The following is a 22,358-nucleotide window of genomic DNA, read 5'->3' on the forward strand; positions in this document are numbered from 1 at the left end:
AAACATGGGTATAACGTGACGTCACACGTCAATGAGCACAAATTCCTAACGGCGCAGTATCGTTATGACGGGTTGCGTTTGTTTTTCGCATTGACGGTTGAGCGAATGGCGGACGCGATGCGATTTCAACAATAATCAACGAAAATAATGATCGTTATTCAAGGAAAAAACCAAAAACTTCCGATTTCAAACCTAAACCGCGGCATATGCAGTGCGTAATTGCCAAAGTGCCGTGCACAGTTCATCAGAGAACGTACGACGTCCCAGTAGTTTACCAGAGGTAAGTCATTTGGACACTGGTCCATCTGCCGCCCACGCGGAGCTTCGTAGATGGGGCCCAACTTTACTGAACTTAAAAATAAAACTGAATAAACATCGAATTCGGAATGTTGAATGAAAAGAAAATACAATAATTAAATTGGCACAATTACATCACGATATGGGGGTTCGCTGACCCATGAAATTATTTACACAACTGCTGATAGTGCGTGGGTAATTCGACTTGACGAGCAGGGGCCTAATGGCCATTCAATAAAGAAGTTTCCTCGTTCAAACTTCCGGAAAAGAACTATACGTCATTGCCTGAGAGCCAAAGAGCTCTTTGTCACTCTTCCCGTGGAAACTTTTCCGATTAATTTCCCTCAAACTGGTCCCCCCCCCCTCAAAAGTGTGCACGAGACAGAGAGTGCAAATGGACCGCCTCCCTTTCGAGATTAAGCCGAATTGGTGCGGCGTATTATGAAAAATCGGACTTTGGCATGAAAGAAGCACGATATCGACGAACGTCGGGGTACCATCGAGTTTAATGAGTGAAAGTAAACGTTGTGTATATCTAATAGTACCAGTGTAACGATTTTAATTGGGTTATTGCGTTGTACGGGTCGTCGACACCAGGTGGCCCAAATAACTGCCCGCTATTGCTTCGAATCGTCCTCCATCTAGTTCGAGCCACCCGTCACCCCGAGACGCCAATCTGACGCAAGAGCGCATTCAGCATTTTGTTTATCGAGTGGAAGTTACATCGTTCGTCGTAATTCCTTTGAACTGATAACGCAGTTGATAATGCATCTGTAGGTACCATTCGAGCGGTTGCACCGAACGAGAACCGCTTGCACAACTGATAAATTGCCCAATAACGAAAAAATCCGCTTTGCAGCACCTTCACTTTTCTGCCAGAGCGCCCGGTGATGGCTATTGAGCGCCATCAGGGGTCTAGGCAAAAAGCCTTTGCCAAGTACTTTCCATCGCTCGGAACGATAAAAAGTGAACGGCACCTTAATCCGGCTCTCTCGGTATTATACCAATAAGCGAAGGTTATTGTGGTATTTCGATACCATGGGTGAGACGAAAGAGAACAACAATGGGAATTTTTCATGAGATCTGTCGAAGTCGCGGCGAGAATGTCGCCGGATTTAATCTCGTGTGCAGCCTCGCAGGGGCGCGTGCAGCACGTTGGTCAATAGCGCGGTTCAAAGTCAGAGGCAGAAAGTCGTGGAAGAGAACAGAGGAGCGAGGCGGAGGAGGCAAACACGCTGAATCGCTCCCCGAAGAGCCCTATGGCCCTTTCGCGCACCAGAGCCGTGCGAGACGTGCCGCATGCGGTAAATACCGCTCCGAGACATGACAATCAATCGAATTTAAACCGATGTTCGCTGGAAGTATCGCATGTCAGATCGGTTGTTACGGTGTGCGTTACCTCCTGCGACGTTCGTCTCAGTCCAATTGACTGGCGCCGTTACGTCTCCAAGAGGCATTCTTCTCGCATCCCGTGCTGCATGTCTCCTGCCGCGTGATCGGCCTTACACTTGAAATTTGCAATGTTCCTGTACGCTCGACCTATGGGAATATCATTAGTTCCGAGAGTATCGATTCGTATTCCATTAGTCTCCCGATCCAGCCCAGTTTCCAGAACCAAGTTCCACCAATTGTGCACGCGGGCAAGGGGGATTCTCGGGCCTCAAGGATTGCCTCGGCTCGGTATTTATTTGTTTTTGCAACGCGTTATGAATAACGATGGATTCCTTCGTGTCTTCCGCATTTCTTTTCGCTATAATTCGCATAATCACGGCAAGGAGTTTGATGGTTGTCTTGGCGAATCTCGGCGTACGGGCCGGATCGATGATGGATGTTTTGAATGGAGCGAGGCCCCACGGCACGGGCTCCTTGGTGGTCGGTACCGTCTCACGTTTCGGTCAGATAAGACGCCGCCAGTGCTCGGCGGTTCGGCGCGATTCGCAGCCTCGCCCTGCCCGATGGTGAGAGCTCCGCTCAGAACAACAATGAGCTCGAATTTAGGTGGATTTCCGCCGCACGTTGCGAAACAACTCGGAAAATCGTCGTCCCTTATTAACAACGGGCCCACGTCAGACGCCGGGACCGTTCCGGAAACCCGGAAAATTATTAAGAATTCTCGAAACTTCTCTTCGTCGAAGGAGCGAGCGTTTTATTAAATTTTTCTTAGGACTGCAGGACGCATATCCGGAATCGTGATGCGGCCCCATTTTCGACGGGCCGGCCCTCCGGAATTCCGATCAGAACCTCAGACTTCCCACTTGTAAATGGAAATAATTGCGACAGCTAGTGGCGCCCGGCCGTACGAACCTCCAGATTTGCTTCCAGTTGGTTTCTCAATTAACATTCCCATGTAGGCAGTCGTTCGCACAAAAGCAAGGCCGTGGTGGCTGCTGCAATAACAACATTCATTCGGCTGGGATCTTTAATTTATTATTATTATGCACCGCCATTAAGTGGCTCCAAAGGCGTGCGTCTTCACGCACTCATCTGGCTTCTCGGACGGTTTCCGCGCGAGACGCCGCTGGTCCGAATTTTGCTGCTAACAAACTTTAAAGGATGATCTCAAGTAGATTTTCTTCCATTATTGCTCCTCGACTGCTCGGTTATTAATTGGCTTGTGCCCTGTGCAGCAGAGTGAAACCAGGGACGTTCGTTCTCGACGTCACCGCTATGATTTCCGCAAATTGGCGATAATCGAGGCGAATTTCATAAATATCGCGGGTATTTCAACGATTATAAGACCGGTGGGTGTTGCAACGTTGAAAGTGTTATTACCCACCACAAAAAAAATCGATATTTTCGCAATTGATTCGGTGTCGGACTCGAAAGAGAGCTAATCGACTCGTAAAGCTTGAAAATCGTGAAGTCTTACTTGCTTGGGCTCGGAAATGCCATTAACGCTCAAATATTACTCAAAAAAAAAAAGAAAGAAAGAAAGAAAAGTGATAGATGGTCCTAACGATTTGGCCCAATTACCGCAAAACCGGTCTCAAAATCTCTATTTTCTTCAATCGGTTAACGCACCAACGTTCGCCGTCAAATACGAGACAGCAAATACCAAATTTTCCCCTCCAAATCCGACTCACCTCTTAAAACTTCGACGCTACCGTCCCTCATCATCAAATTGACATTAACTCCGGGATTCACGTGAAAGTTCACAACGTACTCTTCGCGTTTGCGCCCGGGAACCGGCCGCCCTTGCTCGTAAAATCCCGCCCTTTGGGGCTCGAAACCCGGCCCGAAATAGAACTTGGCCGGCTGCTGATTGGCCGAGGAGTCCTTGGAGGTCGCGCCCCCGTTACGCCCGTTGGCCACGCCCCCGCTACACATTTCCGCGCACTGCGGGGGAGGAAACGGACAGTGGTGGTGGTGGATGAAATAGTGGACCGGGGGACTTTGCAGGTTGTGAACGTGAATCAAGTTCACACCGCTGAAAGGATCGCAATACGATTGGTTGGAGTGGAACTGATGGGGGTGGTCTCGTTTCGAGGGGCGTGTTTTACGCGGATAGCCCGATGAAGTGGAAGAGGTCGTGGCCGAGGTTTCCGCCATGGGCGTAGCCGTGTCGTCTTCCTGGAGGAATTTCACCATTTAACTGAAAAAGAACAAATTATGAGCGGTGGATTAAAATGCCTTGACGCGAAGGCCGTCTACCGCCGGCATTAAAACTGGTTTGGTGCATGCCAACGTCCCCGCCTAAGTGGCAACGTACCAAGCGAATTAGTTGCTGGTTGGGGTTGAAATTCCAACTGGTTTACCAAGGAATCAAGTGTCGGCAAATATGGGAGCGGCCATGAAGCAGAGCTATTGACCTGAATGGAGATTTACAGATTCGCAACTTGGGACTTCCATCGGAAATTCGCAGCGTGAGGAAGAGCCTGTTGCTATGAGAATAAAAGACGCGACGTCGGACGTCGGCAACCGCGGACGGCGTCGTGGCGCCTCCGATATTTAAAGGTTAACTTTCTTATTATCTGAAAAGACGGAGGAGGACGCTGCCAGTTGGAGGGTTAAACGTTTAAAAGCACCTGCCTGAGGTAAGGTCTGGGCAACTTTACCGAATGGATATTATCCACGAGCACGAAGAGGTAAAGGCAGATTATTGCCCGGCTTCGCGATTTCCATAAAAATTTCCACGCGGATAAAGCTGCTGGTACCTTGAGCCGGCGGCATTAAGGATTTTTAGGACGTGAAATTTAAATCGTCCCAGTCCGACAATTCGAGACTCTTCACGTGCGACTTATAAAACGAACGACGTTTACTTTTCGGTGCACTTAAGGCTCCGTCAATTCCTCCTCGGATTGGCCCCCGCACGAGTCTACGGACCCTCGTCGCCCAATAGAATTAAAGCCACCAACGTCTACCCCAGAGCCCTTTGTGGCGCGATTCCATGCTCAATCCCAAGTTATCGCGGCTGCACTATCCGCAACGAATGTAAACCTGCCCCAGGCTGGACCCCTCCGTAACAAACGTGGAGTCGAGTACTTGGACCTAGCGCTGGGGCCCTGCGGTAATACATGCTGATGTTAAATCTCGCCTCTCGCTTTCGTGAAAGCACAAGACTCCCAAGCACACAGTACAGGTGCATCTAACTTCTTTTAAGTCAAAAAGGCTCGAAACCTCATACGCCCACATGCCGACACCGTGAGTTGAAGTATGCTACACTTTTCCGGACTTATTATAAAATAACACGGTTTAAATATCAAAAGAAACACTAAACGGGGCCTCGAACGGTTAAAATATTCAGTGTAAACTTACCGGAATTGGTGGGATGTGGAAGAATATTAAAAAAACACACTCACAAAAAGGGCTACCGGGCCCTGTTTCAATCTGTCCACCATGTTTATTGATTTTTGTTTACGTTTACGTGTCGTAAGCGGTAATCACTCATGAGGAGGGACGATTATGTTGCCGTTCTTGTTCAAACTGCACGCCCCTGGTACGGGCCTGACAGAGAGGGAAGAAACGACGCATTTAAACAAAATTATTCGGTAAGTGACAGACGCCAAAACTTACGTTGCCAAAAGCTGCGCCATCTCTCGATTAATAGGACAACTGTTGGTAAAATATTTTACAGGGAAGTGCTCAAATAAAACCCGATTTTCCAAATTATTTTTATTCTTCATTAATATTGTTAATATTACACAATCGAGCAATATTGAGCTTCGTCTCTTTATTCCTTATTGCACGATTGCTCGTTGCTTATCATGCTAAGAGTGCCTGGTTGAAAACACCGCCATTCGCCATGCCATCAGGAAAGTGATCAGTCGAGTTCTGAACGAAGGCAACCAGCATTACCTGTTAATCCAACAATACATAACGCCCAGTAATAATAACCGAAACCTCCAGAACATTATCTCATCAGTAAAACCACGAAGACAACTTGTAAAACGTTTTAATTAGCTACTTAAACCTAATGACTTGGTTTTTATTAAAGAATAAAGGCAGCTTTGTTGCATTCAGTCGTTTGTTGCGTTGCTAGTTTATTAAACCTACGTAAAACTTGGTATCATTTTAGTTGTATCACCCACAATGTAAAAATAAAAAAGCACACACTAATTCAATTCTAGTGGCAATAGTTGCACTTGGGATGACACTTGACCCCGTTGACGCCGCACCGACACCCGCTCGTGGTGTCGCCTTTGCCACCGGGGCCCCATCGAGGGCCTCTGGTCACCCAGCAAATCTCCGTTTTACACATTGAACACCGCAACCAATCACAGCCCCATTTCTTCATCAGTATCACCTAGGGTGACGTTAAAACGACGTCAATTAAACCGTGGTAAAAATACAACGTTTTTACCTTGCAAGTGGGACAAGCGATAGCCTCCCCTTTATCCACCATTTCTTCAAGAAAATCTTTGGTCCTTCTTGCATCTTCGTTCATGTCACATTCATCTTTCATTCGTTGTTGGTACTGCTTGCAGTTCGCACCCATGTGGATGGCCTGATCGAAAGCTGATTGGCTTACGAATGCTGGTTCGTTTACAAAAGTCGCACTTACCTGGCAGGTCAAACAGTTGGTTTTTCTGCACACTGGACAACGGAACTCATTGACGTTGTCCTCAAAAATGCACCATCCCTTGCAGTCGGGAGTTTTGCAGTGGAAAGTTTTCTCCATCCGATTCTCCGCCTCGGCTACCGACTTCGCCAAGTGCAATTCATACATTTCCTTGGAGACTAGCGCTTTAATCTCCCTCTCCTGCAGCGCTATTTCGCAGGAATACTTTTCGTCCCTGTAAGGGCACTTAACTTCCGCCTCGTCGCAAAACTCGACAGTTCTCGCGAGGCAGTCGCGACAGAACTGATGGAGACATTCTCTTAAGGTCACCCCCTCGTTTGGACCGACCTCCAGGAAGCAAACCAGACACTCGAACTTCTCTGCATTTGGCACTAGATCGGCGCTATCTAAGCTCACCAGCTGCATGTACGTTTGCGGCTGGGGTACCTTAGGGGCCATCTTTTTCTGCTGCTTCAAACGCACCGCCGCACATACTGCACAGATATTGCTGGAATCCGGATTGAGGAGGGTGCACAGGTGGCACTCCCACTCTCTCGGATGGGGCAGCACTGGGAAGGCCTGCAGCACCTCTACTTTCGAGGCAGTGGCTCTGACGAGGCCCGACGGTTTCTCCTCTTCTGGTTGGGATCTGGTGGCATTCGGCCGGATTTCTACTTGAATTTCTGTCGCCGATGCGACCGGAAGCTTCGGGACGGTGGGGGGCGGGACGTTGGCAATTTTGGGGGTTGCGGGAGTGGCTGGGGTTTTCTGCGCCGGAGTCGGTGCAGCTGGCGGGGGTGTGTCTGACGATTTCGGAATAACGTTAACGACCTTTGGGGCCTCGGTTTTCCCGGTTTTTTCAACGGTGATCACTTCTTTGGTGATGTTGGGATGGGCTTTGGACGTGGAAGGCACAGGAGCGCCGCCGGCGCTCGCCTGCTCTCGGGGCTTCTTTTCTGCAACAATAAATTCACTTTTAATCGGGTCTTACTTTGCGAATTTGCAAAGGCCGAAAGTAGGTTTTAGACCGAGCAGCCTTGCTCTCTATTTCTTGGGTATCTATAACCCCCTTCTCAGATGCACAACTGCTTTCTGCGATGTTCAATGTTTTTGTCAATACACGGCCTGTGAAGGGCGGTCGCTTACGCACCTGGGGCCACCAAATACAAGAACACGGCGCTGCCTTGGGTGATTTTGTGGTCTTTAAGGGTGCTCGTGTCCTCCACCACCAGTTGCTTGCCCAGGATCCACCTCTGTACCTCGACGGGTATTTCGAACTCCCTGCAAATTTGACGCTTGAGCTCCGCCACTGTTTGGGTCTCAGTGACGTCGATCGGGAAGGGGCCGCGGTGAGAGACTTTGTCTTCCACGTACATCTCGATCCTGGAACGTGCGTTTGTTAGTTCGGCCCCAAAATCGTTTTGTGGTAAAAGCGGATATTTTAGGAATGACAAATTATAAATAGATTAATAATGAGTGGGATATAAACGTGCGAGTAAATTAACGCGGACTTCCTACGCTTTCAACGCGGCCTATTTTGCCTCAGAAGTATCGGAATTGAAATTAAGTGCTTCCTGTCTTTGTGCACGCACCGTAAGACCTCTTCAAGGTCCTGCGTTGTTTATACACGGCAGGAAGTGTTATTACCAGCGAAAGCAATGGTTAATTAATAAATATTTGTCATACTCACTGCAGCCCCCCTCTGTCCTTGGCCCCGTCCAGCGACTTTTGCCGGATCACCGAACAATTCACCTTCAGCAAAGCCAGCTCTTTGGCGAAGTTCGCCGCCTCCACCATCTCCCCCTTGGCGATGGACGTCTCTAACCTCCTGAGCAGTCTGTTGATCTCCAAGGTGTCGGTGTTGTTCGGGGTGATTCTGCCTCCATTTCGCAAGTTCGTCACGCCTTTGGGCACGTTGAAAAACAGGGACAACTCGTCGTTCCGCGCCAGATTGGCGTAGGCGCGCGCCGCTGCGTTCTCGCCCCCGTCGGCCGCATAGATATCCTCGAAGTCCTGCACTTTCATGGGTTCGTAGACGTTCTCGGTCTTGTGGGTCTCGATCAGTTTCTTCAGAGTAGTCTGGGGGACCACCTTTCTGACCACCGCGCTGGTTTGGGCGGCCGAGGAGACTTTCAGCGGCTTGGGCTGGTCGGCCCTGCGCACCCTCACGTTTTCGTATATGGTCTGCGTGGTCCCTATGAGGATCTCCGCCACCTTTTCCTCTTGGGTTTTCTCGGCCGATTGGCTCTTGGTCTCCTCTTCCACGATGACGCTGGAGCGCCCGTTCTGCTTCTGCAGCATGTGGCTCTTCCTTTTCGGCAGAGAGTTCTTCATGTCGATGAGCATCTTCTTCAGTCGCTCGCGCTCCTCCTTTTTGCTGGAATTGTCAACTTTCTCCTCGTTGTTGTTGTTGTAGCTGGTCAGTGCCGAGAAGCCGATCTGGGTCTTCGACCGTTCGAAGGCAGCGTCCCGGGACGGCGTGACGCTGCTCATGTTCGGCGACGAGGGGGCCGAGGAGAAGTCGTCGAAGTACGGCTTGATCGCCGAACAGACCTGGCAAATGATCCTCCAATACTCATTTTCCAAATTGCACTTGGGGCACTTCCAGCTCTTGCGCTCCGCTTTGGGCGTGCCCTCGAGCTTCACCGCACTGGCGCTCTCCGATTTCATCAGAGGAGCGAACTTGTCCTCTTTCCTCCTGTCGATGTCCTCGATGCGTCTCTTGTGGCTTTCCAGTAGTTGCTCTTGCCGCTGCCTGCTGGCCTCGTCCAAGCTGACCTGTTTGCCCAGGTGTCTCTGGAACACGCTGGACTTGCTGGTGATCGCGTTGAATTTGGCAATCAAGTCTTTCGCCGACCGTCTCCTGGGGCCGTCCTCCGGGGCTTGCCTGGTGTCTTTCAATTTCATAAACTGGGGAATTTTCGATTCGTCAAGTTGGTGCTTGCTCCGAACTATCTCCGTGGCTTCTCGGTCGAGTTCGCTGATGTTCGGGAGGAAGGACACCCCGCTCTTGCGCTTTTCTTCTCTTTTCCTTGCGCTATGGCAGTCCGCCGTGGAAGGGTCATCGAGAGTGAGGTCCAGGGAGGAGTTGCGCAGAAAGGGTACTTCGGGCAGCCTGGAAAAAGTTCAGACTCTGAGGTCGACTTTAATTACCATCCGGAAAATTGTTAAATTCGAATGGGCGCCTAAACGACGTGGGCCAAATTGCAATAAAATTCGTTCAACTGGTGTGTGGGTTTCGATTAAAAACCGCGATCGCTTGACCATCTTAATCAAGCCGTAATCTCGCCAGGAGTGGACTTCGTCGGTTTCACATGGACATAGCTCAGCTCTAAATAAAGTAACTCGAATTCCTCACATGAGTCCTACCTTTCAATGGGCTCGTATTTATTTTCTTTCTTCGCCAAAATCTCCTTGGACACCGAATTGCGCTTGTACCAAGGCCTGGGCGATACGGGAGCGTCCTTCACCAAAGTCTGCACGATGGTCAGTTGATTCTCCTGCGGAGTTTTGGGCCGCGGGTCCTCCTTGAGAGGCTTCAAAACCCCGTGGTCGAGCTTCAGACAATCGTTGGCTAACACCTCCTTCTCGGTAACGGGAGGAGGAGTAGGTGCCATGCGTTTTTTCCTTTTCAAGCTCGCCGTGGCACCGGAGTCCACCGGAAGCTTGTTGGGCGGCTGCGGGGCTTTCCTCTTGCCCTTAACGTGCAAGTACGCCCCTGCTCTCTTCACCTTTGAGGATTCGCTGTTTGTTCTGGGTAAGCATGACGTGAACGAATTGTTAGGTTCCCAGAGCTAACCACAGGTAGGTGGGCGATACGTACCTTCTATGGACCTTCTGGGGCTCGTCGGCCTCCATGACGCGGGCCTTGGTCATCAGAGGTAGGCTCCTGGAGTTTTCGTCCTCAACGAGCACCTTCCGGGGCCTCAGCAACGTCTCCTTCTGGAAGAATAGGTTGTACTTCTTGCGCAAGGTGACATTCTTGTCGCGCTCCCTGCGTTTCTCTCTTTGTTCGAGCCGGGCCTTGTACGTGTCCGTCTCGGGACCGATGGGGACCCGTTTTTCGCACAGTACTTTGTTCTGGTACGCGGTCGGTGACACGTAACGGAAGCTGGCGACCGTGCCCGAGCTCTTGTCGGAGGCGACGCTTTCCAGACTGGCAGAGCGGCTGGAAGAGGACGAATCCTCGACGGCGGCGACCGACTCCCGCGATCCAGGCTTCAGCCATTTGAAGAAGGCGAACAGGCCGCTGTTTCTTTTCGCTCTTGGATCGGTGCCAGCACTTTGTTCGGCACCCGGGTCGTTCATGGTCGTTCTTTTGGGGTAATGCGAGACACGCCATCAGCCTGCAAGGACAAAGAACGGCCCGTAGGATCGATGGAATTGGGGTTAAAACGCTCTCGGGTGGTATGTGGACAAAATGGCGGAGGAGTTGGTGTTGATTGTAGCTCTCACCCAGGGCTTGATAAATACGCGTGAACGGGCACTTGGCTTATGCGATGACATTGGACTCGGCATGCATGTCCCTCAACATGCTCGGGATCCGCAGGTGACTCGGTATTTTCAGTTTTTCGCATTTTTTTTCGAAAACGCCATGAGGGCACAAAAAAATGTTCCGGTGTGAGGGCTACAGATCAAAACCAAAATTTTCAAGTAATCTTCGAACGACCTTAAAACGTTCGAACAAAATACATTTGAATTTAACCGATCGCATTAATTTCCAGGTATCGAATTTCTGGAACTCTCTGGCTCACAGAAACTTTCACAATTGTCCGGAGATTGCAGAAAGTGAAGCGCTCGTCCTAGAAATTGTGTGAGTGTTATGAAATAAAGTGGAGGTCAAGAATCCCATGAGCGACGTCACGCTGAAAGTGAGCTCTCGTGTCTCACAACGTAAAGTAAACTGAAATCTAGGCCTTAAGTGTTTATTGTTTTAGAACTAACAATTTGCTCCTGTGTCGGCTGTTATCGCCTCAACGGAAGGATTGATGCTCAAGGCATCCAGACCGACTCACTACGAGACCCACATTTCGCGGAGGTCACTAAAAACAGCACTAAAGCCGTTCTGGAATAAATAGGTTTTAGGTTACGATCCAATGATACGAATTTATTAATAGAAATGAACGCGCATATGTCTAAAATCCAACCAGTGGTACTATAAATACCTTGAACGCAAACCCACTCAGTGGTGGTACTTACCATTGCCATAAGGAACCCGAGCCTGCTTCAATGGAACTCAAATGGTCGGTCACAATCGCAAAGGCGCGGCATTGTCGGAACTGGATTCGAATTTTGGAAATAATGATGAATAACGGCGGTGCAGAGACTGAAGTTTGAGCGGCTGGCGGGCGTCGAAAAGCGACGCCTCGCGTCCCTCTGCTAAATTTAACTTGGACAGATAATGTGGTTCAGTCGGATGTGCTCGGGGAAGTGCAGAGCCTCATTTCGAGTGAGGTAAAGCCGGATTTCGGCCGTTCTCACTTCTTTGATTTTCTCATAGGTCTCAAAAAACCATCAGATGGTTCATGCATTTGCGATGCCGTCTAGAGGGATTTTAACGAAGCTAACACGCAGGGTGTCTCGTATTAGTAGGTCAACCCACTAATCGGAAGTTCTTCGTATGAAAGTAATTAGGCTTTTCTTATGGCACTCCCATCATACAAGGTGTTGAGGTTAGTAAAAAAGTAACTTATGTGTTTCTTAACGTAATTTAACGAAATTTCGTAGTGATCTGCATATATAATTTTATAAAAATGAAAAAATCCATGTAAGGAAACAAATAACTTGAATAACTAAACAAATGCACCGTTGACCTGCGCAAAAAGAGGTTCGGGGGAAACGTGCACATAACACCTCGTTTTCCCGTTGTTTCTCCAAATTTCTTAACATAAATCACGTACAATGGGCGCCCGACAAAAAAACGATACATCACTACGAAATTTCATTCAGTTACGTTAAGAAACATCCAATTTATTAACAAAAGTATTTTTCCACTAACCCCAACGCCCTGTGTAACGGCAATAAAGCGCCAAAGAAAAAAATACTACAAGAAAAGTGTAATTTTTTTCGTATCAGAAATCTCGGAGTAGCGGTTTTTTACTGTTCATTGTTATGTATAATAAAATATCACAAGAGATTTTTTTCTATGTAGAGTTGATGGACTAGCCTAATCGAAAAAAAATATTCTAGTGAAAAGATGTGAGTGGAATTGAATGGTTCTTTGACAACATATTAATTTTGTTACGTGTTCGTTTGTCCAGGAATAGTCTACCTCCCTGCACTTCTGGGTTCCTGATACGGAATGTTAAATTTCGTATGCGAATGTAGCAAATTGGATTCTCTAAAAAAATATGCGAAGAGCTGAATTTGCCTCGTCGCACTTCTGTGTTCCTGATACAAAGTATTCAATTTCGAGTACGAATGCAGCAAATTGATTCGTCCAAGAGTTACGTGAAGAACCGAATTTATCTCGACGCACTTCTGTGTTCCTGATACGAAATGTTAAATTTCAAATGTAAATTGTAGTAACTTGATTTTCACTTTAAGTAGGAATTTATATATATAATATTATATACTAATGATTTGACGATACGTTTATATACTTATGTATTTATAATATCAAATATTTATTAAATTAGATTTAAAATCAGACTGAAATCGTCAAATAATAAAATCGTATATCCCAATTCAGAGTGCGTTTTTGTGATTTTTTGAGACCAACAGTAGTTTAGGTTTGCACTTATAGGTTGTTAAAGGGGGGTTGAAAAATAATACGATAAAAATTAACGTACAAGATACAGTATAATACTGGTATAATTCTAACATGGAGGTTCCACAATATAAGTTGGTATAGTTACTTAAAAATATTGTTTAAAATTTACCATGTATCTGAATCGTTTATATTGTCTTATCCATACAACTAGTAAATGAGTATCTCGTTTTGAAAGAGAAACTTAAGTTCCTGCTCACGAGAACAAGCTTCAGCTTGGAATTTTCAACGCGTTTAACTGACCACGACTTGTAATAATTGAAACCGTAAAATACTCCCTACAGACACACAACAACGTAGTCGATAATAATTGATCACATATTATAGTTGAATTCTTTGTATATAGGTATAGTTATGAATCACAAACCAGCCAGAATAGACTAGAATTCTCCGCGGCCATTGCTAAATTGATGCATTGGACTGATCTGTGATCGAGTCATAAAATATATGATTATATATATCTCTAAAACTAGTTTCCCTAAGTGTGTTAGGTAGTTAATTGGCTTCCATTACAGTTTCAATGCTAATAGTATTCAGAATGTGACATACCATCACGGAGATCCTTCGGGTGGCGGTAATAACCTGTAGGATAATTTAAAAATTGTCAAAAACGCACCTAAGAGTCAGTTGGTCTATGAGGCAAACAGTGGAATTTTGCATCTTAGTAAAAAGTTACTTCAAGGCATAAATGAGAAAAACGCATATGAGAACAGATGTGAAACTTTGTCACCCTGTACATCAAAAATGGTGCATTTTTGCCCTTGGGTCTACTAGCATTTTTACGTTATTTTGCAAAGCGCTAACGCCCCCTGAAATACCTCCAGGATGATATGTGACACCCTGTCCTGTATAAGGAATATGAGCATTTCATAACAATACAACATTTAATAATAGAGACACACATTATACAGGGACATAAGTTTACTTCAGTAGTTTAAGTAACCCACTATAAATACGCAGTTTGATTTTGGCAAGTATTTGTACCATAAGTCGGACTGTTTTCCTAACAGAAGTAACAATGCTTCCAATGAGTGAGGACAATAATAAAAAATTCCTCAATTAACACAACGCTCACTTCTCCGCTTAATACATAAATCTATTATAAAAAATATGGACACCTAAATACGTCGACATTAGTAACACAGATAACATCTTAAGCGTTCTATCAACATCAATAAAAAACAATTGTATATAATGAAAACTCTCATTATACCACTGTGGTTAACAATGCAATATAAAAATCATAAAATCTTACTTGAGGTTCAGGGTGTCTTTGGCAACGGCATGTGCAGGAATGTCCCCAGCGGGTTTACGATCTGAATGGTCCTGAAAAGGCGCTTCTCATGGGCTTGCGAATGTCCTCAAAATGCGCTTTACACAGCAGACCTAGTCCTACAGCCACTACTGGGCATCCAATAATCGAACATATGAATTCTCCCCTTAATTTCGGCGACCAAACCAAATCCCCTGGAATTGCATTATATTTAAACTTTGTCCACAAAGGTTAATTTGAGGACAAACTACCCGCAGGTGAGGCGTAGAACAGGGACCACCAAATCCCAATCACCGGCAGAGAAAAAGACATAGCAGCAATGGTAAACACAGCAGATTGGGATAAAATCAACATGTTGATGGACGTTATTACAAACGTTATGTATGCGATTTGAAACGCCAGAGCATACCAAACGACATACTTGCAAGTAGAAGCAAGGGGGGAGGTGTATTCCTGATTTGTGAAGTGGCACTTAATGCCTTGAAGCGTGTAATTAAATGCCTCTGTCCCATCGACACCTTTGCCCACCCCTGGAATTAAATCTATCCAAAATGTTATTGCCATGATAATGAGGACAAATATATGAATCCATAAGGCAAAGTGAACTGAAGACTTTCTGCTACAAGTCTCAGTGAGAATCCTTCTTTCTGCATCCACATCAGTCTCATCATTTGAGGTGGTTCCATTGACAGAACTTGAAATGGTGTTGAGGAAACTTGGAGAAATTATGTTTGAAGGCATCTATGGAATTAATGGGAAAACAACTTTAATACAAACTTATAATGTCTACATACAGTTTCATATTCAGGGGCCACATGTCTGTCTAATAAAGTGTAGAAAGCGGCAAATAATATTAGACTGAGGATGTAAAGACCTGTCCATATGCTGTGTGTTCTCCAAGTTTCATTTCCTGAATCATCAGAAATAGTCTGTCGGTCATAACCTCTACACACAAATTCGTCACACAATCCATAATCCACTGCTATAAACAGACCGACTATCACTGTAGTTGTAGAGAAAATTCGGCGAAGCCCCATTACTAAGAACTCAATGCCAAAGTGGGAATTTTCAAAGCTGTAAACTTACTTACCATTCCTACAAAAGAAGAAATAATAGAGCAAGGCAAAGACTAGAACAATTCCTTTGATCGGATCTTGTAAATGACACAAAACCCTATTTCTGTCCAAGGCATATAAATACAAATAGCTAAAGGAAACATAAAGACTCGCAATTTGTAAAAGGGGCCAGAACCTTGTGGGTAAGCTCAGCAGTGTGCGATTCTTGAATTTGTTGCATGCAAATTTCATTATAAGTAATATGATGGAGAATATAAGGGTCGCTAGAGGGATGTTAACGGCCATGAGAGAGTAGACATTGCCCTGGGTGTTAATGTTGTTGATGTACAAGGGCAAAACCACTAAGAGAATGGCACTAGACAGTACAAGTAGTGTTAAATTAGTGAAAAATTGTAGTTTTGTGTGCGGGAAAAAAGTTAAAGGGAACAAATAGCGTTCTTCTGGTTTCTCGACTGGGCAGCAATGATCTTCTGGTTCGGATAAAGATTCATCATCGGAGTATTGTAGAAGTTCCTCATGGTCTTCTTCCATGTTGAAATAATGAGAATTCCTAATAATTGATTTTTATATTAATATTTGTTGAAGAACATCGAATTCTTTAATTTTGGGTGTTTGTTTATTTTGCTTTTTGACGTTTAGATTAGTATCGTTATTGACGTTTCTCTCCAACTGTCCAATTTTTTTATTACGATTTTTAAGATGGCGCATTAGGTAGGTGTGAAAGAGAATTTTTAATTGCATTTTCTTGGAGTAAATAGTTATTGTTAAATATAATGTGCAACGTGGTACGTTTTGTTTCCGTTCCATTTTTTATAGTTTAAATTACGTCTGACTTTAATAAATTCGGTATGGACGTTAGCCCAAGTTAGTGGCCATGTTTGATCGAATTTAGCCTTTAAAATTTGTTCAAGGTGTGGCTGCTACGGTGAACGATTCCAGGATTTCGAAAATTCCGCTAAAACTCAAATTCAATTTCGGTCCTAACTTTTATGAAACGAACCCGCAATTCCTTTCTCTTCGAAATCAAAAGCTGCTTCCAACAAAATTGTATAAAATTCCTGTCACTTCTTTTCTTCCGGTATATGCATCGAGCAAGCGCAGACTTAAAAAGCCGAACCGACTTTCCTCCCTACTTTCACGATGAAACAAGGAAAGACTAAGCAGCTCCGCGTATCGTCGACGAGTACGGCGGTCCGCTGTGCCGTCTGAGCTAGCTTCCGAAATGGTTTATTTATATTGGTGAAAAATCCGAACGTCGCCAAGATCATTTAACAACCGACCGAGTTTGAGAGGAAGAAGCAACACCAAGGTCAGGTAGCGGTTTTAACATCTTCCACCGGCCCTTTAACACCACCATGGCTGAAACGGAGCAGGAACAACCACCTCAAGCCCAAGAGCAAGTGAAGGCTCCTCCGAAACAGAAGGAAGTCATCGGTAAGGCCGTTTTTTTTTTAAATAATTTGGCGTGCATGGCGGCGTTGTAGCGTCACCGGTCGTCCATCTTCTTTCGAGCACATGGCCCATCAATTTTAACCAATTTATGCGTGGAGGTTTCTCTGTTACCTCGAAAGCTATTCTTGGTGATTATTTGTTGACACGAAGTTTGTCGGACCTAAAAGGATCCTGCGGATTTGGGAGGCCACAAAGGCTTTAGGCTCATGTAGCGTAGCAGCCGCCATTTTTATTTTCTATTTATTAAAGATGAGTTCAAGTGTCAATATTTCTCATTTTGACAAATGTTAACGAAGGGGCCAGAATGGCCTGTATGCAGCTGCATTTCTAGTGCGAACTAACAGTCGTTTTCATGGAACTCATAAGGCTAACCGAGCAAGAGATCAACTAAGAGCATAATGCTTGCTACCAAGTGTCTGAGGCTGAACTCTCAATGTAGAAAATAACGATGATGTGATTGCAGTGCTACTGGGTGTTGAACCAGTCTCCTCGCTCATGTAATGTCTGTTATGTGATATCCTTAAAAAATGGTCTATCTTTTAAAGGGATGCGTTCGAGGCAGCATGAGTGAGGTGTGATACTCAAATTAAATTTTTGTGATTATATTCTTTATTACCTTGCAACGGGTTTCTGTGTGTGGAGCAAAATATGTATTCAGTCTTCGGTTTCATCAAGTTTGGTGGCAGCCATTTTTTCCTAATTTCTTATCATTACAAAAAAAGAAAGAATTTGTATGGCACATGGCAATGTCCACATTCTTACAATTTTTAGTTTGTTTGAGTGTATCAAGCCTGTGCTAAAGCAAATATTTGTTGGAAATAGGCGTTTCTTTTCGGTTTTAGATACTGAAAAAGGGTAATTTTAGCATACATTTTATACTAGTCTTAGTGATAATGGGTCAGTACACACTTTGAGCAATATTCAACACTTCCTCAAGCCCCAAACTAAAAAGATGATTCAATAATAAGTTGTTGGACTAAGATGGGTTTTCTCTTTGTTTTAGCAACTAAAGTTACTGGTACAGTGAAGTGGTTCAATGTGAAGAGCGGGTACGGATTCATCAACCGCAATGATACAAAAGAAGATGTTTTTGTGCATCAAGTAAGTGCGAACTCTTGAACTTCACACAACTTAATCTGCACACTCCTTAGATCCATCTCTGAACCTCTAGGAGATGCTTGAGTCATAAGTGTGCTATATCAGGATAACTCCGCTAAATGACATTTTTTTGGGGTTTAATCTGTCGTTTTGGACCATTTGTCGTTTAACGGGGAACATTATATAAGTCTACTACCGTTAGAAAATATTGGTGCTAGGCTTCCTCCTCCATGGAAGCACCGTTTTTGAATTATTTTTCGTTATGTTTAGTCAGCCATAAGCAAGAACAACCCGAAAAAGGCCGTTCGTTCTGTGGGAGACGGAGAAACGGTGGAATTTAACGTCGTAGTGGGAGAAAAGGGGAACGAGGCTGCCAACGTTACAGGTCCCAACGGAGAACCCGTGCGTGGCTCCCCCTACGCCGCAGACCGTCGTCGCTATCGTGCGTGGTAAGTCCGTAGTTGTCTCAATAACCTTAACGTGTAAAGCACGCCATAAACTCTATGGAATGAAGCAAACGGCAAGCCCCGGCTGCGAGTGGTAATTTTTCTCTTAATGTCAGGTATCCTCGTGGACGAGGAGGTAGAGGACCACCACCACTACCACGCCGACCTCGTGAAAGTCAGAGCGAGGGAGAAAAGGACGGAGCCCTGTCGGGAGGCGAAGGAGCACCACAGCAGCAAGGTCCGCCACGTCGATACAGGCCAAGACGTGGCCGTGGAGGCTACAGGGGCGGATACATGAGAGGGGCGTACATGGGCCCTCGAGGTATGTGTGAGTATTGTAAAGGGATCAAAGTTGGCGGAAAGTGGGAAGAAATTTAAATGAATAGTCACAATGAATGCATTCTTTTTTTCAGATTATCAAGCGAACCCCGATGAAAATGGAGACGCTCCGATGCGCGGCGGTCGTGGCCCTCCACGTCGTTTCTTCCGACGCAACTTCCGCGGAGGACGCGGCGGCGGACGGCGCCCCACGTCGCAAGACAGCCAGGGTCAGGGCGATCAGGGAGGCCAAGGGGGCCCAGGGCAGCAGAGGCCGCGCTACCGCAGGCGCGGACCGCCCAGACCTAGGAACGGCGATTCACCGAACGCGGAATGGGGTGGTGACAAAACGCCAACAGACGAATGGTCTGGTGAGAAGCTCCCCAAAGCCCAAGAGTCACAAAGTGCTGCACCTGTAAACACCGAAAACAGTCAACCGGTGAAGAACACCACCACCGAGAGCACGGCGTAATCGCTCGTGCCACATTAGGTTGTTTGTAGTTGCTTGACAAATAATTTTTGAAAAACAACTACAAACGTTTGTTATGTATATTTACTAGCGGACAAAAGACATTTCATTGTGCGTTGTTCTCTCTCGAATTTTTTCGCGACGCTTTCGTTTCAATTTTGGTCGGGTTCTGCTTTCAGAGCGGTGTGTCGGGCGGCATTTTGATACTTTTGTATAACGTAGTCGGTTTTTTTTTATAAGGAAAATATTAATTTGTACACGCACGGTCCGACTGAAAGCAGCCGCACTGCGGTTCGTCAATGAAATGTCTTAAGACCGTATGTCTTGCTGCGTTTTCATAACTTATTATTTAAAGCGTCGTCACTCGCAATTCTCCAGTGCCGATCCTGTTCGATCGAGTGGAAAAGAGTTTGGTTAGATGAGTTTTTAATCTGAATTGAAAACTCATCTAACCAAACTCTTTTCAGCTTACAACGGGGAGAAGTGAAATAATGAAAAAAAATTTTAAAATACAAAAAAATCCGTAAAATTGAAAAAGGAACGGCTTATTTCCTGCGCAACGTGCGGCTCCGCCGTGTCGTATTGTCATAATGAAGATTGAAAGGAAAGTAATTCTTCGGATTGTAATTTGTAGTCTACGAGATCAGCAATAGAATTTGAACTGAATATTTCATTTATATTTTTGTATTGTATTTTGTAGTCGTTGTGATTATTGGGAAATAAACGCTGTTCTCTGTCAGGTTGTCTCGTTTATCTGTTGAGAGCTCTTGGGGCTTTCCGCAGAAGCGTCGGTTTAACTACCAACTAAAGCTCCAATGATGAGGTTTTATAACTAGTCCTGGGTATAAGACGTTGTTCTACTCCTTAATGTCGTTAACGGATGTGCGCCGCGCACAGGCAACCAGACATACACCAAACCATCAGTTTGTTTATAATCCGCGAAATTCAAAAGAGCACAAGGATTTGTTTTTTGTTGACTCCACACTTCAGTTCATTGAATGTGTAAAGTAAACTACAAACACACATGCGAAATTTTACTCAACTCTTCAAGTTAAATTATTAATAAAAAAACAACAAATTAACAGCAGGAACATTCACTCTATAAACAAAATAAATAATATTTAATACCCATGATATCCATAATCGTGCCCATACGGTTTCTCGTAGACAACTTCTTTAACTACTGGCACCACCTTCTCCACCAAAACCGGAGGCACCGGGGCTGGATGTACCGACTTTCCATGTTTTTCCACTATCGCGTTAAAACCTTTATGATCTGCAGTATAGTGAACCACCCTTAAAGTGCCGTCGGGATCTGCTACAGTGTAGTGCCCCTTGACCACGTCCCCATCTCGGGTTTCCTCCTGGGACTTGTGGTCCCCTGTATGGGGGTCGCTCACTCCATAAGCGAATTTGTATTTTGGGTATGCCTGCCGATGCACCGAGAATTAATTCATTCAGGAAGTTTGGGATGTATGAGACTTACGTAATAGTCCTTGTCAGGCCCGTGATGGTTGTAGAGGGGAGTTCCAATGTAGGAGATTTGAGGGTATGGCACCACACCCACTGATGGGTACCCAGCGCGGCAAATTGCTACCAAGGCGGCTAAAATTATCACCTACGAGGCGGTTTTTTAGCAGTTTAAAATATTTTAAAAGGGGATTTTAGTGACTTACTGGCGATGAGGACATTGTGGGTTCTTGGTGTCTGCGAAATCGGACTGTCACATTAAATTCCGCCACACGCCTATTTATAATGGGAAACCCTGCAGGCCTAGACCTCTAAAGCAATTTTTTGGTCAAAAAATTAATCGGTCACACACAACCGCATAGAATAATCGTTTTTTCTGGTTTATCTTTGGTGTACCCATTATGGGCCTCGGATACGACCTAGTAATGGTTAAAGGTTGGATTATGATTTACGCAATACGCCGCAAAGAATTTATGTGAGGATTTAAGTGCTGAACCAACGAGATGGTTTTTGCCGAATATCGTCATGAAAAGGAAAAAAAAGAGTTTCAATGAACCAGAAACGCATATCTCGAGGACGGTCCGGCGGGTGCTCGGGAGGGGGGTAATGTTATTTATCGGTAAATCACCCGAATGTCGTTTTTATTTCGTTATTTCATTTATCTTGGCAATAGAAGTGCGATTATGAAAATTTACTTTGTTTTCCGATCGGCACTAATGAAATTGTTATAACAAACACGAGTACAGGAATTACGAATGAAACGAAATGACAAAGGTTCCTTTAATTGGAAAGTGTAGCGCTTCTTCGCCATCACGTCAGGAAATTTGTAAAGTAAACAAGTTTTCATGCGTTGGGAAGGTTCCGGTTGTCTAGAAAAAGTGTAATTTCTCAACATTCACGCTATCATTGAAATGTAGAGTTATTTTAACTAAATTCTTTATTATTTGTTATTTATGTATTTGTTAATTGTCATCTATTACAGTGATAACTCATTATCTATACATAACCTGTTTCAGTTTGCTGCGTTTCAGTGGATATTCACATACATAGATCCGCAGTTATACGTTCAAATGCTCATTTACCAGTTGTTGCGTCTTACAGAATATGATTCGATTATTCAACGACAAATTTAATTAATTTTGCAATATGTTTATTAACTCTCATTGCACCAGTAAACCTCGGAAATTGGCATGCCCATTGTTGCGTTTATGGGTCTGATCTCGATCTGCTACTGTCACAGCGTCAATTAACTTTCTCGCTCATACATTAAATCGATCTTAGCATGTAGATTCCATTTCTATTTACATGCAGAAGTGGAATGCAAAATTCTCTAGATCCTGAATGATAATCAGATTAATAAATAAAAAGTAAAATTTGACTTACTTTCCAATACATTAGTTAAAATCTGGCAACGCGGTACCGCCCTTGGCTGCCCTATTAGTATGCAATGTCAAATCATAAAACTCTAGTCCATTCCAGCTTAACAAATCCTTTTTTCTGTGTCGTCATCTGGTTTCGATAACGCTTTGGTTCCTTGTTTAGCTTATTTTGTTCGCACACAGCAAGGGAGAAACAAAAATTTACTAGGAAATCCACATCTCATTAAATGTGTTGGAATGGAAATAAATAAATAAATAAATAAATGTAAAACTTGTTTATTAAGTAAATTTCTTGCTGTGATGGTGAAGGTAG

The 22,358-nt window shown here is 44.9% G+C and overlaps 5 protein-coding genes and 1 long non-coding RNA gene across 12 annotated transcripts in view; 2 read left to right on the top strand and 4 right to left on the bottom strand.

Annotated features, from left to right (window-relative positions):
• mtgo (miles to go) overlaps window positions 1–5,193 on the bottom strand; it is a 19,827-nt gene extending 14,634 nt beyond the window's left edge. For 2 of the 4 annotated variants that reach the window (XM_066287172.1, XM_066287171.1), the window contains exons 1-2: window positions 5,053–5,193; window positions 3,381–3,889 (exon numbers count right to left, since the gene is read on the bottom strand). In XM_066287172.1, the coding sequence (XP_066143269.1) occupies window positions 3,381–3,885 (505 nt within the window). In that variant the 5' untranslated portion in view covers window positions 3,886–3,889; window positions 5,053–5,193. Of the gene's footprint in view, window positions 1–223; window positions 328–1,696; window positions 1,748–3,380; window positions 3,890–5,052 lie in introns of those variants that run through there. The other 2 variants (XM_066287177.1, XM_066287176.1) reach the window with 2 other exon arrangements.
• The window catches only part of LOC136341868 (uncharacterized), a 13,824-nt gene extending 839 nt beyond the window's left edge, over window positions 1–12,985 (top strand). The window contains exons 1-3 of one of the 3 annotated variants that reach the window (XR_010732547.1): window positions 10,590–10,702; window positions 11,020–11,166; window positions 11,218–12,985. This is a non-coding gene — a long non-coding RNA (uncharacterized lncRNA). Of the gene's footprint in view, window positions 1–10,589; window positions 10,703–11,019 lie in introns of those variants that run through there. The other 2 variants (XR_010732545.1, XR_010732546.1) reach the window with 2 other exon arrangements.
• On the bottom strand, window positions 5,673–11,627 carry LOC136341828 (uncharacterized). The gene is made up of 8 exons (XM_066287179.1): window positions 11,495–11,627; window positions 10,119–10,641; window positions 9,665–10,048; window positions 7,986–9,410; window positions 7,446–7,678; window positions 6,299–7,251; window positions 6,098–6,241; window positions 5,673–6,040 (listed from the first exon to the last, which is right to left on the bottom strand). The coding sequence occupies exons 2-8, from the start codon at window positions 10,601–10,603 to the stop codon at window positions 5,861–5,863; spliced, it is 3,804 nt and encodes a 1,267-aa protein (XP_066143276.1). The 5' UTR covers window positions 10,604–10,641; window positions 11,495–11,627; the 3' UTR covers window positions 5,673–5,860.
• A 92-nt stretch (window positions 12,986–13,077) lies between the features above and the next one.
• On the bottom strand, window positions 13,078–16,197 carry LOC136341845 (uncharacterized). Its single transcript, XM_066287200.1, has 4 exons — window positions 15,428–16,197; window positions 15,132–15,376; window positions 14,589–15,078; window positions 13,078–14,531 (listed from the first exon to the last, which is right to left on the bottom strand). Exons 1-4 carry the CDS (start codon window positions 15,942–15,944, stop codon window positions 14,374–14,376), a joined length of 1,410 nt encoding a protein of 469 aa, XP_066143297.1. The 5' UTR covers window positions 15,945–16,197; the 3' UTR covers window positions 13,078–14,373.
• A 459-nt stretch (window positions 16,198–16,656) lies between these two features.
• LOC136341855 (Y-box factor homolog) lies at window positions 16,657–19,935 on the top strand. Of its 2 annotated transcripts, none has more exons than XM_066287214.1 (5): window positions 16,657–16,847; window positions 17,869–17,966; window positions 18,234–18,412; window positions 18,526–18,737; window positions 18,823–19,935. In XM_066287214.1, exons 1-5 carry the CDS (start codon window positions 16,769–16,771, stop codon window positions 19,197–19,199), a joined length of 945 nt encoding a protein of 314 aa, XP_066143311.1. In that variant the 5' UTR covers window positions 16,657–16,768; the 3' UTR covers window positions 19,200–19,935. The 2 variants fall into 2 exon arrangements, with proteins under 2 accessions (XP_066143311.1, XP_066143312.1); XM_066287215.1 differs by having other exon boundaries at window positions 16,658–16,847; window positions 18,526–18,731.
• A 282-nt stretch (window positions 19,936–20,217) lies between these two features.
• Window positions 20,218–22,256, bottom strand: LOC136341865 (cuticle protein 19-like). Its single transcript, XM_066287232.1, has 3 exons — window positions 20,873–22,256; window positions 20,683–20,814; window positions 20,218–20,626 (listed from the first exon to the last, which is right to left on the bottom strand). Exons 1-3 carry the CDS (start codon window positions 20,885–20,887, stop codon window positions 20,318–20,320), a joined length of 456 nt encoding a protein of 151 aa, XP_066143329.1. The 5' UTR covers window positions 20,888–22,256; the 3' UTR covers window positions 20,218–20,317.
• Between the last annotated feature and the right edge of the window lie 102 nt (window positions 22,257–22,358).

This window comes from Euwallacea fornicatus, chromosome 11 (assembly GCF_040115645.1).
Source record: "Euwallacea fornicatus isolate EFF26 chromosome 11, ASM4011564v1, whole genome shotgun sequence".
NCBI lineage: Eukaryota > Metazoa > Arthropoda > Insecta > Coleoptera > Curculionidae > Euwallacea > Euwallacea fornicatus.